The sequence below is a fragment of the Archocentrus centrarchus genome, chromosome 23 (genome assembly GCF_007364275.1).
Source record: "Archocentrus centrarchus isolate MPI-CPG fArcCen1 chromosome 23, fArcCen1, whole genome shotgun sequence".
Lineage (NCBI taxonomy): Eukaryota > Metazoa > Chordata > Actinopteri > Cichliformes > Cichlidae > Archocentrus > Archocentrus centrarchus.
Window position 1 is genome coordinate 16,527,579 of NC_044368.1, and position 16,677 is coordinate 16,544,255.

The window sequence follows — 16,677 nt, forward strand, 5'->3', positions numbered from 1 at the left end:
TGTTTTTATGATCAGTGTTGTTTCGAGTTATTTACAGTATGCTCGATTAGTAATAAAGTGACAGTATAGGAGAGAATATTAATGCTTGTGGTCAAGTTTTTTGTGCTACTCTTATCTTGCAGAGCACAATTTGTAAAATATAAAGATGATGACAGATTCTGACATCTCTGGTTTATATGGCCTGATAACAGTGAAGCCAAACTAAGTCTGAAGAGTTCTTCCCTTCCTCCACTACTAACAGAAAGCTGCTCTGTGATAAAAACACAATCAGATTTGGGGGGGGGCATAAAATCAAAGTGGCAACACAGGAGATTGCGATCAGTGTAGCACTTCCTGCCATACAGAGACTCCAGTGCTCATTTGTTATATACGTAGCATTAATACCATACTAAAACAATACTATTGCACTGAAACATTACTTGTATATGAGGGGAATTTTAAACAGAAATGGAGGCATTTAGACATTTTGCATGCATCACCAAATCTAAACTTTTCTTATTTCGGCTGCTTTCAAAATACAGAATCATTATGTACAAGTGACAAGCAAAGATGACTACTGTTAACTTATACATACTGAAAGAAGAATATATTTTGTGTTCTTCTCAGTGGCATCATCACTGAAAATAATTGTTACAAGGTATAATGTCCATCCTGCAAATACACAAAGAGCTTTATGAGATCTTTGCTGTGCATCTCAAGCATAACTGCTACTAAATCTATTTAGTACAGCAGTTCTTTTCCTATTAAAAGCCCAACTAATAGCTGAGTAGTTGAGTCATATCTACGAACTATGTTAAACTGCGTTAATCTTATCAAATAAAACTTAAATAAAAATAAAATACTGCAAACAAAATTGCAAACAACATTCACCCTACAAAAAAAAAAAAAAAAAATGCAGCAAATGTAGGTCCCCACTGGGGCCACTTCTGTGGAAGACTGAACTCATCCATCATCTCTGCAGTTCCTCTTCCTCTGTGTTGTACACCATCTATCCCTCTTCCTTGGCTGCGTCTGCAGGAGTTGACTTCTCCTGCTGAGCTTCAGGTGGCTCTGCGGTCATGTCTGTGGTAAGCTGAGATTTCTCATCCTTTGTGGAGCTGGGAGCTACCCCGTCTTTTGTTTCACTCTGAGTTGCTGTAAAGCTTTCCACCTGTTTTACAGCAGTAATCTTGTCCCGCTTTACTTCCTCTGCAGGAGTTACGCCTCCCTCTGTGGCAGCTACTACTTTACCTTTCTTATTTTGACTTGGTTCAACCAGCTTTTCAGTTTCTGACATTTCCTTCACTGCTGGGGTTGTTGCGTCTTCTAGAGGAGCCATGTCTTCCTCTACTGGGGGAATCCCTTTTCCTGCAGGACTTTGAGGCTTATCTTTCATGGGAGCCGTATCGTCCTCCGTCATCTCCTCTTCTTCGTCTATCTCGTCCTCTAAAGGAGGAATCATCTGTTCTTCCCTCCCACCGGGGAAGACCCTGTCAGGGTAGGTGAGCTTCAGCTGTTCCTCAAAATAATCCTCCAGGTACAAACCTGCACTGCCAACCTCTGAGGTTGGCTGGTAAAGAGCAACATTTCAGTTAAAGTAAAATAAAACTCAAGGAGGAAAAAATAAAGGGTTGACTGGCATATTCACCTATACGCAGCAATATACAAGTAATATAATGAATGTGTTTCATTTTTGGGACAATTATAAATTCAGACCAACCTTGTAGTACTTGGCGCAGTTGAAAAATATGAGCCTGACATCTGCAACGAAGCCCTCAGGACTGACATAACTTTCACCATCTTTTGACTTTGACTCCAGCTTCCTCTTCACTATTGACAAATCCATCGGGGTCTTTATAAGTTCTTTGTATCTTCGCGTCTCCTACATTAGAAGAACAGTAAAAGTTAAGGGCCTAATACAGTGTTTTTAAAACAGTATCTCTCAATACGTATGAACCACACAGACACACATCACAGTAACTGTAATAACTGCACAATAAGCATACACCTGCAGAACCTTTTACAGGTGAACATGGAGCAGTTTTAACTGAATGTTAAATGCATCTTACCGACGGAGAAGCAGGCTGCTGGAAGTCAGTGCTGAAGTCGTTACAGAAAAGACGAAGGAGCAGCCTCTCACATTTCTACATTAAAACAAAACAAACTTTAATACCTAAATAAAAAATACAATAAAATGATGCGTAAACATTTAAACCTTAGAATTTGAATTTAATGCCAACATCACAGTTAAAAAAACTTGTTTAGCACTATGTTGCATTGCCTTATCTTTAACACTATAGCAGCAATATAAAACATACAGAGTCTGACTTCTGTACTAATGCTATATTGCTTTAGCTTCCAGATGAGCTGGTGTGTTGCAAATGCTGTGCGTATCTTCCCACGCCTTACAATGACGACTATTCATGCCAAGTTAGGCTAACTGTGATAGGTGCATCTGGGATGGCATTTATATACATGACTCTGTCAGGCAAACAGGACTAACAGTCAACATCTCCAAAACCAAACTGGTTCAGTCTCAATGGTGCCTTCACCCCAGAACACAATACCATCATGGATGCTGGCTTTTTTTCCGTCTTTGGCCCAGAGGATGCCGCTTCTCTTTTCCTCAGTCCATTTTAGATGACCTCAGGCCCAGACACTGGACACTGTTGCCATTGATGGTGAAGTTAACTTGTACTTGTGTTCAATGAGTGTTTTTTGGGAGCAATCTTGAGCCCATGCAGTGATTTTTCAGTATGACTCATCCACATATTCTTTGCAATTTTATATTCAAAAATCCATCCATTCTTTTAACTGCTTAGCCACCTCAGGGTCATGAGAACATTAAGAATGGTATTCTGAAAGTGCCATTTGACCCCATGCTGAGCAGGAAATCTGACCCCATCTTTACTCCTTAAAGACTTTTTTTGGTTCTCCTTTTGTAGCCACTCTGTTGCTAACTAATCTAATTAGCTGTAATATGTTCCATCAGGTGTTTTTCATAGTGTGTCAGACCTTTAGGTTTTCCAGGATATATTTAAAAAAATAAATAAATAAAAAGGCCAAAGCACTGAAACAAATTCATCCACAGAAATGCAAATGGCTGCTCAGTTAGCATACCCTTCTCTCAACAGGTGGGAATTTTTCTGAGATGGGGGAATCCTTGCTGTCACAGTCGTACTCCATCTCAGGAGAGAGGAGGTCTCGGCAGAACGAACAGAACCACTCGCCACTGAGGAAAGACGTGAGAACAAGAAAAGCAGTTTAAGAACTATATAATAAATATTGAAATATTTCCTTTTGGAATGTTTATTCATGTGTGTCTGTGCGTGAAAGGTGAAAGTGAAACTGAAAGGTGTCACTCACCTGGGGGACTCATTCAGAGTGGGAATGTGACAGGACAGATGAAAAACTTTGGGACACTTGTCACAACAGAGCAGTTCTCCTCCATTCTGACACACGGCGCACCAATCCTCATTAGGATCGTCTTCTGGCTCTGCTCTCTTTTCAGACTCCGGCTGTGATGTGGGCTGAGGACGCTTGTCTTTGGAGTCTGATCCAGGGGCAGCGATCGGTGCAGAGCCCTTCTGCTGCTGCCGGGGCTCAGACTGCGCTCCAGTGCTGCTATCTGGCAGGCTAGACCCGATGCTGGATTGCACCTGTAGGTAAGAACGGGCGAAGAGTAGCACTGATTCTGAGGCCGAACTAATGTAAACTTGTGAACACATTCTGATGCCAGGAACATGGTTCTTCCAAAAAATGAGCTGAGAACACCAGCGGCTGTGTTTCTGAGAGCATAATGTTTTCTCACAGTTGATTGATACAGGATCTCAAATGCTCAACAAGTTGAGGACTTTGTGCTGAACGGTTTCAATCAATTGATCACAGGTCTGGACTGCTGGCAGGCCAGTTTGGCAGCCTGTACTTTTACTTTGGAGCTATGCTGCAGTAATATGTGCAGAATGTGTTTTGGCTTTGTCTTGCTGAAATGAGCAATTCCCCCCTCCAAAAAAGAAACAAACAAACAAAAAAAAAAAAGAGCATCACCTGGATGACTGTATATGTGCTCCAAAGCCTGTATTCATCATTCAGCATTAATGGTGCCTTCACAGTTCAAGTCACACATCTTTAAAGTTGTCAATGCCATGTGCACTAATACTTCCCCATACTATCATACCCTGGATTTTTTTCCTTTCTTCTAATAATGAGCTGGATTGCTCCTTTCCTCCCTTTAGACCAGAAGGACTTGTGGAAAGAATTTAAATTCTCAATCTGTCAAAACATGACAGTTTCCCACCAGTTTAAACATTGCTGTTTAAACATTGCTGTCCTTGCCAGTCAGTTGATATACAATAGAGCACTGCGACAGGCTTGCAACCTACACAGTGTACCCAGCCTCACGCCCTATGACAGCCGGGATAGGCTCCACCCCCCACCCCTGCAAAGGATAAGCAGAAGAAAATGGATGGATGATGTACAATGGCAGTTACTGGTTAAGACACCACTGGCCACTACAGGGAGGCTAGACTAGACTTTTAGACTAGTTTAATTTTTTTCTCTCTCTTAAGCAACTAGTGAACTAGTCCCCAGGAACAGCCCTAGTTTACGCTTTGCTTTAGTCCATCTTAAATGAGCTCCAGGTCAGAGAAGGCACTGTTTCTACGCATTGTTTTCTTTACATGCTAGAGTTACCTTTTGCATTGTTGGGGTGCCAACAATTTTTTTCAGTGTGCTGCTAATTGAATGCACTACAGATTTGCCTCTTAATGCTATGTGGTCCGAGGAGCCGAAAGACCAGCACTGACTTTCAGCTCCCTCCCTACGTGTCTACAGAGACACAGTACGTTTCTGTTTACATTTCACAAAGGATACCAACTTTTTTGGAAATGGGGTTGTAATGTGACAAAATCAATTTTTAATAGATTTTAAGAACATGAATTTGAAACAACTATGAAACAACTTTCATGATACATTTGGAACAAAATGACAAAGTGACCAATCTGTAAACATTCTAGGCTCATTTAAATGTTCCTCTTACAAAACGAACTTCGTCGTCGTCCTCAGGTTCGTCCTTTATGACGATAACGGGACCCGGGGATGACCTCCTTCTTCGCTTTGCTGCAGGGGCTGATGGCGTCTCAGAAGTCTGCTTCCAAGAAGCCGCCCTTCAATACAGATGATTGCACAGATTAGCATTTTTTCAAACTAAAACAAAAAAAGGCTGATATATATTTCACAGTGGCAGAGGCTGTGATCATTTCTTACCCTGTGCTTCTTTCTGAAGATGATGGCTTTGCCATGGGGGAATTCTGCCTCCCTTGACCTTAAAAAAACGGCAAAATTTTAAGTAAAAAATAAAATGTCTCTCCTGGGACTGATTACCACAATGAAAAGATCAGAGTACAGATAATGACCTGCCACGTGATTAAGTGTGCTTGTTTTGTCAGCAGTTGCTGAAGCTAGACTGGGAGGGAAACTGGGTTTGGGCACAGAGATGGTGATGGAGGGGACCGATCCACCAGGTTCACTCCTCTTTAGGAAAGATGACTCTGGTAGGCACCTCTAAAGGAAATAAAACCAAACCAAATTCAGATATCAGCAAGCGCTTTCACTCTGTGGAATCACGCTGCGTCAGACTGAAAATCCTTTTTGATTCCTCTCCTACAAACCTGATGCAGTGACGTCTGTGCAGCTGCTCCAGCTGTCAGAGGCTGTGGGTAGCGGGAAGGGCCCTGCGACCCATCTGTAGGTTTAGGAAGGAAGCTGGAGGAATGGATCAGATCTCTCAGAGACTACATGCAGAGAAGACAAGTTGAAAGAACGCCAAGTTAAGAAAATAAAATAAAAAGCCACCAATGCCCCCCCCCCCCTCACACACACACACACACACACACACACACAAACACACCGTTTCATTCAGTAAAGGAAAAATAACAGAAACAACATTGTATTTACATTTAACACAAACTCACAATTTCTGTTATAATTTCTCAACAAAGATGATGAAATAAATATTTTCTACACTTTTCTAGAGAACCCCCCCCTCCCCCAATTTTCCAGTTTTTTTTCAAGAGCTTGAAAAAAGGTGACTGGACTTTTCTTTAATTTTTTTAAGACGTTTCACCTCTTATCCAAAGGGCCTCTTCAGCCAAGGTGTGAAAACATTACCACCAGGGGTTTCAGGTGAAAGCACTGTGACACCTTGCCCCACCCTGACATGTGACCTATTGAGGTCACCTGGAGTAAGGTGCGACTGGGGGCCTCAAATACTTAGGACTCTCCACCTTTTAGTTTTAGAACTAAAAAGCCTCTTGGATTACAGGTGAAATGTCTTCAAAAAAAAACTAAAAATAAAAAACTTACAGAAGTCCTGTTGCCTTTTTTCAAACTCTCCCACTGAGAACCGACACAGACACCCCAGTTTTTGAGGCTAAAAATAATCAAAAGAATTTCAGTTCTGGTAATTTATTGTGTAAGTCCTCTCACCAGTGGATCAGCTTTTGATAAGCACTACCACAAAAACTTTCTGTGTGCCCATGTCTGGCATACAGAACATTTCCCACCCTACTGCGCATTCACGTTCAGTCTGGCTGCGCTGACTTACCTGAGCAGGTGGGAAGCTTATGTTGTTAAGCATGGACGATGTGGGGCTTCGAGGGTTCGGGTGGGAACTCCCATACCTGCGTCCTGGCTGTACCATGTTCGCGGTGCCTTGGGAGGGGGAGGAGCCTCCATGGATAGGTCTGGTTGGGGGTGGGGGGCCAGGGGGTCCCGGTAGTCTGACGTTTTGGTACCAGGACCAGTGGTTTGGAGGGGTCCCCCTAAGGGGCTGTTGGGAAAGCTTGTCAACCTTGAGCAGAGTGGTTGGAAAGATTAACAGCCTTAAATGTTAACCTACGGTATGTAAAAAAAAAAAAAATTTCACAGTGTTTGAGAAGCACGTTTATCTCTGACTACATTTAATGAACTCGTCAGGATACTGAAGAAGAGGACAGATCCTTTTACCTGCATCTGGAGCTGAGCGAGCGTGCTCTGTCGCTGCTGAGCTGAGAATGAAACCGCTCCAGTGGGTGCCTCTGCTCTGGGACCTGTCTGTTGATTGGTGATGGTTGGCCTACTGGGGCCTCTTTCTACCACCAGAGAACCTGCGATAAACACACAAGCAAAAATTTAAAACAAAACAATCTATAAATACCACCTCAGTCCTCCAGTTGATATTTCTGTTGCCACAAGGGCATACCCATTTTAAAATGGGATAAAAACTGATGCAGCAGAAACAGATATTATATTTTTTAATTTCATGCAGTTTTTGCCCTTTTCCACTAAATCTGGAACCTACATTACACAAAGATGTAGGTTCAGCAGGATACCAAATGACATTAATCTTAATGTTGACCTAACCTAAAAATTCTTCAGGCTTTGTGATTATCAAATTAGACTAATGTCACTATTCCTCTGATTGGTTGATAATGGCTGTTACTTGGTTACTCTATGTACCGATGGTGGTTCAACAAATAGTGCTGTGAGAAAGTGAGCACGGGAGTTGCAATTGTGGTCAGAAGTTTACATCCACTCATCACTGGCATGAATATCATGGAAATTTTAGGCTTTTCCTCATTTCCTTGAACTGTTCTTTTTCCAGGGCGGGATGATTGCACAACATACATCTGTGATGAAAACAAAAGTTCAAATTTATTTTGGATTTTCTTTAATCCACACAGGGTCAAAACTATAAATACAGGCTTAAATATATCTTTTAATCTTTTAAATAGTGGTGCTGAAGGTTCTGTAGTGTTTTTTTAACTTGACTATTAACTTTTGGTAATCATGATTGACTAAAACTGGTAGTTTCTCTTTGCTGGTATAAAAAAGATTTGTTTGACAGCACTCATTGGATTGACTGATACTCAGAACAATGGGAAAGTCCAGGAACTCAGTGGCGATTCAAGGAGGAGAATTTTAGGTTTATATAAGTTGGGAAGGTCCCTAAATAACTGCATATTACAAGATCATCAGTTGTATGCAAGTACAAGTTATTCTCATGTGTCACCACTTTGCCAGGGTCTGAAAAAAGACCCAAAATGTCACCCTCAGATGAAAGGAAACTGGTTTGGCTCTTCAGGAACAACCCAGGAACCACCAAGGCACAAGCCTGCCATGAACTGGAAGCTTCTGGAACACCAGTGTCACTATCCACACTGAAGCCAGTTTTGCATCACCATGGACTTAGAGGGTGCCAACCAAAAAAATAAGCCCCTGTTCCAAAATCGAAACCTTCAAGATTGACTGAAATTTGTAGCTGCCCACATGGATGAGCCAAATGCCTTCTGGAGAAAGGTTTTACGGTCAGAGGAGACAAAGATTGACCTATCTGGCCACAATGACAAGAAGTATGTATGGAGAAGTAAAGGTGAAGCTCAGCTATCAAGCATGATGGTGGTAGCATCATGCTCTGCGGCTATGTTGCTGTCAGTGGTACTGGTACACCAACGAAGGATGACAACTACTACTAAATTCTTCAACTTCACCTCAAAACAACAGCCAAGAACCCAAATAATTTAAATGAACCCTACCAATTCTGCCAAGAAGAGTGGTCCAGCCAGAATTATGGCAGGAGCTTGCTGATGGCTACCGAAAGCATCTGCTCAAGGTCCAACTTGCTAAGGGACATTTAACCAAACATTAGTGGGCCTGTATGCATACTTTTGACCCTGTGTGGATTTGAGACAATCCAAAATAAATTCAAACTTGTGCACCCAATTCTTGTTTTTTTTCAAAGTCATTAAAGATGTATGCTGTACAATTATTCCAACCTGGGAAAAGAACAGTTTAAGGAAATCATTAAATCCCCTGAATTACCTCAACAGTCATGTCCATGATGAGTGTGTGCAAACTTCTGACCACAACTGTACATTACAAAAAGTTCACGCAGGATACTGAATGACTCAATATGGCAACGTTAATCTTAAGCAACGTTCGCCTAACCTAAAAATTCTCCAGGTTCCAAATCATTATGATCATCCAGTCGGACTCATCTGATTGGTTGACGACGTGAATGAGGCAGCTCCTACGCGCTGACGGTCAGATAAACCAAAAATATGTGGTTTAACAAATATTTCAGCAGTGAGAAAGTTAATGTAGGACTTATAATTCATTACTTTTCTGTTGGTGTCCTCCAGTACACCCTTCACTCCTTCAGGTGTACAGACATTTTTTACAATACATTCACAATCACAGGCTTTCACATTTATTTTTTAACAGTCAAGCTCAGCTAAATATTGCACCAGTAATAATAATTAAATACTGTAGCTGATGGCCTCATGCTGTGAAGAATGATTTATTTGGTACAAATGATCTGGTTTTTAAAGAAAGGGAGTCCAACACTGACTAAGAATTGGGACCATTCATTGAATGTACTAAATACTGGAAGTGTACCTTATTTTGCAACCTCAACACAAAACCAAAACATGTAAAAGAACATGCCAAAAATTGCTCTTTTGGACATTAAATTCAGCTCTATGAAAAAAAAAAAAAAGGTATGAGCAAGGTAGTTCATAACACAGAAATCTTTATGTATAGGTTTTAGAGAATCTCAAAATTTAAATGCTTGCAAGCTAAGCAAAAGTAGAGATGAGATATTTCTACCTCTTAAGAAACTTTCATTGACTTTGTACGATCACTGTTCTCAGCACAAAGTCCAAACTGAAAACATTAAGATCAACAAATGTGTTTTTTAGGCCAGATGAGACTAATACCCTGAAAGGCATAATGCAAAAATATACATATCCTGTTAACTGGATTCAAGTGCACTCTGACAAAGAGATAAGGATAAGATGAAATCACTCAAAAATGACACCACTTTGAAGCCATGTTAGACCACAGCTGTGTTTTTTGTTGCTTTTATGTAAGTAAATGCAAAGAAACGGTGAAATCACTTTTAGCACTGACGATCATCATTGATTTCGTCCATTACTGATGGTGATATCCTCCCATAATTAATGAAAATATAAAATAAATGTAGAAGTCAGGATAACATTACAGTCTGCCCGGGTGGACAGAAGCATGACGACAGTATCCTCTCACTTTAGTTTGTGCGGGAGGATAAAAAAGCAACAGTAAATTTGCTGAATAGATAAACTTAATGAGCAAAAGTAAATACAAAGTTTGCAGTTATTTCTGTCATCAAATGAATGCCCATAGGGTACGGCTGGGTTGTTCTCCCTATTATTATTGGGACAGTGAGTTATAAAATAAAGTGTGGCGCTAAAGAAACTGATTTTAATTTGTAGGAAACACACGGTCCTTTCAAATTTGCTCTTCTATAGCCAGTCAGCGTTTGATCTTCAACCATGAGTATTCATTGCTGCTTACACATTTTATCAGTTGCTTACCAAGGTCTACATTTGTAACCCAGAAACCGGAGCGACACTGGAATCGAACTGAGCTTTGAGGAACGATGGAGGGACTGCAGTGAGCTCTCATCAGGTAATGAATCTGGTAAAGGATCTGGGAGAGGGGGGGGGAAGCAGGGACATTTTAAAGATCATAAAGTTCTGCAGAACTATTAGAGAAATTCCAAATACACGCAACAGCTGCACTGTACTTTACACTGTATACTAATCTGTATTGCTGTTTGAAGGTAAAATCAGATACCAGTCTCTTGCAGTACAGGAGAGCTGTCCCACTGTGGCTAGCTGTGGCCCATTTGGTGAAGCTGATGACGTGGTCTAGGTGCCTGCCCAGTGAGTTGACTTCTTCCTGTTGCTTTTTCAAACCCAATTCATGGTCCTTCGTCAAAGCCTGGGAAAAAATTTTTTGCCTTATGTTAAAAAAAAAAAAAAAGTCCCTACATCTGAAGATCGAGTTCACGGATTACACATACCTCAAGCTGGTTAACGAGAATCTTCCCCTTCCTGTTGATCTCCATTATCAAGTTACAGATAGACTTCTTTATTTCATTAGTCACAGCCTTCCGATTTTCATCAACTTGCTGCAGTCTGAAATGAAATTTATATAATGCTCAGATTAATCTGGATTCAATTTCAGTCTGGCTTTAAAAGGGCTCTATTATGCTTTTCCTGGTTTTTTGATCATACAGCTATGCTGCTAGGAATTATTTTACACAGTGAGTGATGCAAAGCTACTCGAGTGGAGTCCAAGAATAAAAATATGGAGCTGGAAATGAGCATCATAGATCCCCTTTAATTTAATTAAAACCAACGTCCTAATTGCATACAGTTACACAATGCATATAACTTAGTTTTCCATGAGAACCAACTTCAGTATTTTATGGCAAAATAACCTATATCTGCAGTGCAGCTAAAACAGAAAATCTGATCAAGCTCCAGCTGTGCAGGACAACTTTACCCAGTGTTGATGCAGCTGGATACTTCCTCGATGGCCTTTCTTTTCTCTTGCAGCTGCTGCGTCATGGTCTCGAGATACTGCCTGTGGTTTCTGTACGCATCCTCCAAAAACTGGTAGCTAGACACAAAGAACATTAAGTATGAATAATCAGGAACAAATAAAAGCTCTCATTTTTGAGTCCATTGTGTGAATTGATTATTGCCATTATTCATACTAAAAGTCAACAGCACTTTAATATAATCAATATAATTTTATCTTTTCTTGACAGTAATGTGGCAGCTTATCGAACGGAAAAAAAAAAAAAGTGCTGCATCACCACTGTCTTAAATGGCTATAAACCTGCTATGAATATTTATGGGGAAAAACCCCCCAAAACAATAGAGAAATAGGTTCGCCGTACTTGTGATCCTTGTGCTTAAGGAGCTGACAGTCTCGACAGGTGAGTCGGTCACAAGTCTCACAAAACAGCTTCAGGGGCTCCTGCTTGTGGATGTCACAAAAGACAGGCCTCTGCGTGGATATGCTCACAGCTTCTGGCATATAAACAAGAAGGGAAGTGTAAAGTCGCCTTAAATTTGAATCCGATTTTAGAAATGGTTGATCACTCTTATTTGTAACACTATGGTTTAATCAGGACTGTCAGGCAGAATCACTTTGTATAAAACACCGTTTGTAATTACAGGAAAAACGGGTTGCTTTCCTGCCTTGGAAAACACACACTACCTGGAGACATCTCCTCCTTCTGGCGTATGGTGTGGTCCCTGGTGAACTTGACCCTTTGGTGCGCCTCGATGCATGTGACGCACAGAAACTCCACACATTCCACACAGTAACCCGTTGCCTCTGTGTTGTCATCACAGCTCATGCACACCTTTAAAGACAAAAAGTAAGGAAAGGGTGAAAAATACACACAAAAAACGATACAAGAATGTGGTTTTATTATAAAACCACACTTCTGAGAAATGAACAGCTCAGGTTATGACCAACCTGGGTGGTTTTCTCCACAGTGCTGCTTGGCACCTCAGCAGAATCCTTTACAAAGAAATTGTCCAATATGTCCATCTCCCAGCACTCCTGTCTGCATACTGGACATCGAATGGCACCCACTGGAGTGAGACACAGACATTACTAAAATCTCACCACCATCCTATAAAATATGGCCATTTATTTAAAACCTAAAATTCAGGCTTCAGACTGCTTTAAACACTCCATTTCAGATGTTTCTTTCCTACTCTTGATTCTCTTAGGTTCACAACAATGGTTATAAGCACAGCAGCTCCACCACCTGCTGTTTAAGCCTTCTGATTGTAAAGGGCAGCCAATCAGAAGCAAGTTGGCTTAAAAGAAGAGGGCAGAGTGTTTGTTTAAATCAGGCAGCTCGCTGAAGGCTGTCAGCAGCCGTCCTGCTTTATATGGCAGCGTAAAGCAGTGTAAAGGGGGGGCATTGGGTGTACTATACCATATTTATTTTAAGGCTTTAGAAACATTATTTTGCAGATTTAGATTAATATAAAATAAATACAATTTTATTTTTTTAAATATAAAAATAGAAGCTTGTTTCCCTCTGTAGGCCAGTAAAAATATGCATGGGGCCAGTAAAACTCTGAGCCACTGACCCGGGAACGTCTGTTTTCTGCAGCAGGAAACGTTGCATCAGAGCAAAGGGCAAACCCCAGCTCTGAGAATTTTGATATGCTCGCTTTTCTTGATGCTCCTTTAAAGGATTACAGACAAATATACCGACCCATTCACAAAAACGCATACACATGAACACACACCAACACTGTCAGAACTCGTTTTGTTTCCTACTGATGTAAGAGAGTTTTCCAAGAGGACAGAATAAAAGCCATTTTATTTATGCCTTAGTTTAGGTTGCATGTATACATTATAGTATTTGACATTCCTGTACTTGTGATTATTTATTTTTGCATTTAAGAAAATGCAAAATATCAATAACTTGCACATGCGATGATTTTGGTAATCACCAATACTGTTAGAGGAGCTGTGGCATAAACTTTACATTGGGTGGGGGTTCAAAGTTTTTAGGCCAAACTACTACTATGACTTCAGGAATATAGAATTTCAAAAGTGCAGCTGAATTTCAACATTATATTCTGAGAGCTTGAAAATTATAGTACGGCGGCCTCTAATATCTTAAAGATTTAGAACTTGAAAATGAAAAAAATAATAAATCATGCAAGAGGTCATAACTTTACACCTTATTTGAACAGTTTCATGGAATAGAGTACACCTCATATGTAGGAATCTGTATTGCAAATTGAAAATAAAAATCGATCCATAGCCGCTCAGAAAAGGCTTGAAATTGCCTCTGATTTCATCTCATTTTCATCTAATAATTTCCCTTGTGGGATCAATAAAGTATCTCTCTCGCTCTCTCTCAACTGTTTCTATGAGCAAACTGGAAATTTTCTTATATTTGTTGAATTGATATGGAATACCACACACATAAGACCATGGGAATTAAATTATTAGATTACCGGCCACCGCCACATAGTTAAACATACTACAACGTGTATAATGTACAAGGGACTGATGATTGTCAAGCATCCCTAACAATACCCAATGACGATTTGGGTTAGATTTTCTGATTGGTTGAAGTATTAACAGCCAATCTCTGGACATGCTGGGGAAAAGTCTTGAGTGTTCATTTGAGCACAAATTTCATGGCATTTACACCATGATAGCCAGGACTGTGTTTAGGACTAGGGATCTCTGAAGATCAAAGGGAGTGATGGGTTGCAGTCAAGGAGTGTACTGGACTGAGTTGTTTTCTTTGTATACGGGTTGTGATGAGAAAGACTTTCAGGGTATTAAAATCCTGTGTATTCAGTGGCTGACAGCATGCTTCTCCCAAGTATGTTGTACACCTAATGTTTGACTTAAGTTGATTAGCACACTGCTGACAGAATATAGCTTCTACAATTTCTACAAAATAAATGCCTATCTGGCAAGTAGGGAATACCCACAGATGCTGGATAATACTTGAAGGCAGGGGCGTAGGAATGAGTTTCCTATTGGGGGGGACACATATCAGAAACCTGACAGATCCATAAATAGTCTGAGCAAAGCAAAAAAAAAAAAAAAAAAAAAAAAAAAGCTATTTGATCTTTTATTTTCTTCTTTTTCAAATTTTTCTTGGAAAAATAAATAGTGTTGTGTACAGCTATATTATTGCATAATTTACACATGTATATGTTCTATAATCGTAAGATGTGGGCAAACTGGCTTGAGCACAGACAAATATTACCAGTGCATAGATAATTGTTACAAATGCATGAATAATTGTTACCAATGCACACATAAATGTTACCACTGCACAGATAAATGTTACCACTGCACAGATAAATGTTACCAGTACACAGATAAATGTTACCAATGCATAGTTACAGTGCACAGATAAATGTTACCAGTGCATAGACAAATGTTACCAATGCACAGATAAATGTTACCAATGCACAGATAAATGTTACCAGTGCATAGACAAATGTTACCAATGCACAGATAAATGTTACCAATGCATAGTTACCAATGCACAGACAAATGTTACCAGTGCATAGACAAATGTTACCAATGCACAGATAAATGTTACCAATGCATAGTTACCAATGCACAGATAAATGTTACCAGTGCATAGACAAATGTTACCAGTGCATAGACAAATGTTACCAGTACACAGATAAATGTTACCAGTGCATAGACAAATGTTACCAGTACACAGATAAATGTTACCAGTACACAGATAAATGTTACCAGTGCATAGACAAATGTTACCAATGCACAGATAAATGTTACCAATACACAGATAAATGTTACCAATGCATAGTTACAGTGCACAGATAAATGTTACCAGTGCATAGACAAATGTTACCAATGCACAGATAAATGTTACCAATGCAGTTACCAATGCACAGATAAATGTTACCAGTGCATAGACAAATGTTACCAGTACACAGATAAATGTTACCAGTGCACAGATAAATGTTACAAGTGCATAGATAATTGTTCCCAATGCACAGATAATTGTTACCAGTGCACAGAAAAATGTTACCAGTGCACATGACTCTATGTTGCACCTTCAAAATAAAAGCACGCGAGTTAAAGATTTCAAAATCAAGTATTTTTCTCCTCTGCTGTGTAATTTTTGGGTGGGACAAATGCGCCTGTCTCCAATATTGGGGGGGACATGTCCCCTCCGGCCCCCTGGTTCCTACGCCTATGCTTGAAGGCCACTTGTTTTCACTTCCTACTATTTTACTCATCTTCACTGACCAGCACAGTGGTGCAGTGGGTTAGCACTGCTAGCCCACAGCAAGAAGGTCATGGGTTCAAAGCCACCACTGGGACCTTTCCTGTGTTTGCATGGGTTCACTGGCTTCGTCTCACAGTCCCAAGACATGCAGTTAGTGGGGTTAAGTGATTCTAAATGGCCCATAGGTATGAATGGTTGTGTTAGTTACCACTGCGACAGGCTGACTACCTGTCCAGGGTCTACCCTGCCTCCTGCCAGCTAGGATAGATGGCCGGTAATCTAATACTTTCACCCCCCCCCTGGCCTCATCAAAACGCCAAACTTTGCTCACATGGCTTGTTGCTGTCAACTTGACCCTGGGAGTCACGTCTCGGATCGGCACTCCTGAAGGGGGCAGGCAGACACCTCTTGCAGAAGGAGTGAAGACACGGTAGGAGTTTGGGCTCTCTGTTGTGAAAGCTCAGCTTGCAGATGGGACACGTATCCATGAGACCGAAGGTGCCCTGCTGTTTTAGTCTCTCTTCTCCCGCTGGCAAACTTTCTGCTTCGTTTTCCACGATGATGACAATGTCGTCGTTGTCAAGAGTTTCGGCACTTTCGTCCATTGTTTCAGCTGCTGTCGCCCGATCGTTACAATCAACGCCGCGGTAGCAACCAAAGAGCAGCCTATAACTTTCCCGACTTACAGAATATAAATATTAAAAGGTGTTTATTACTGCATTATAGACAAGGTCCATTCATGCTTCACTTCGGACCATTTAACTGTGCAACAGCCTTTAGTTTACTAAAGTGCATTCCTGTGCTTTAGGGGAGCTACCTTAGCATCGTAGCCTGGTTTCATCGCATATTTGCTAAACGCGCAAAACAACACGCTCCGCGGTCTGCGTCAGCTCTTATCAACACAACCAAACGATAACAGCACACAGTAACAAACTGATTTAACCGAGGCTACACGCAGCGCGCTCTGAAGCTTATACAGCCACATGGACAGTGGACTATCGGTATCGCCTTAGCTAAAAACACATAACATTTATTACCCACACGGCACTGCGGTATTTTAA

The 16,677-nt window shown here is 40.7% G+C and overlaps 1 protein-coding gene across 3 annotated transcripts; it reads right to left on the bottom strand.

Annotated features, from left to right (window-relative positions):
• Positions 1–16,656, bottom strand: trim24 (tripartite motif containing 24). Of its 3 annotated transcripts, none has more exons than XM_030720604.1 (19): positions 15,948–16,656; positions 12,334–12,452; positions 12,070–12,217; positions 11,747–11,876; positions 11,347–11,463; positions 10,862–10,976; positions 10,633–10,779; positions 10,371–10,485; positions 6,985–7,124; positions 6,584–6,829; positions 5,649–5,771; positions 5,394–5,541; positions 5,245–5,302; positions 5,018–5,144; positions 3,346–3,638; positions 3,100–3,211; positions 2,049–2,123; positions 1,700–1,861; positions 1–1,549 (listed from the first exon to the last, which is right to left on the bottom strand). In XM_030720604.1, the coding sequence occupies exons 1-19, from the start codon at positions 16,219–16,221 to the stop codon at positions 989–991; spliced, it is 3,210 nt and encodes a 1,069-aa protein (XP_030576464.1). In that variant the 5' UTR covers positions 16,222–16,656; the 3' UTR covers positions 1–988. The 3 variants fall into 3 exon arrangements, with proteins under 3 accessions (XP_030576464.1, XP_030576465.1, XP_030576463.1); XM_030720605.1 differs by having other exon boundaries at positions 6,584–6,808; positions 11,747–11,879; XM_030720603.1 differs by having other exon boundaries at positions 11,747–11,879.
• Between the last annotated feature and the right edge of the window lie 21 nt (positions 16,657–16,677).

Excerpts from the sequence above, each read along its gene's own strand:
- trim24 (XM_030720603.1), bottom strand. The coding sequence starts at position 16,221 with ATGGACGAAAGTGCCGAAACTCTTGACAACGACGACATTGTCATCATC. Across the intron at positions 7,125-10,370 it reads GGTTACAAATGTAGACCTTG|GTTCTCTGGTGGTAGAAAGA; the intron begins GTAAGCAACTGA and ends TGTTTATCGCAG. Across the intron at positions 3,212-3,345 it reads ACTCTGAATGAGTCCCCCAG|TGGCGAGTGGTTCTGTTCGT; the intron begins GTGAGTGACACC and ends GTCTTTCCTCAG.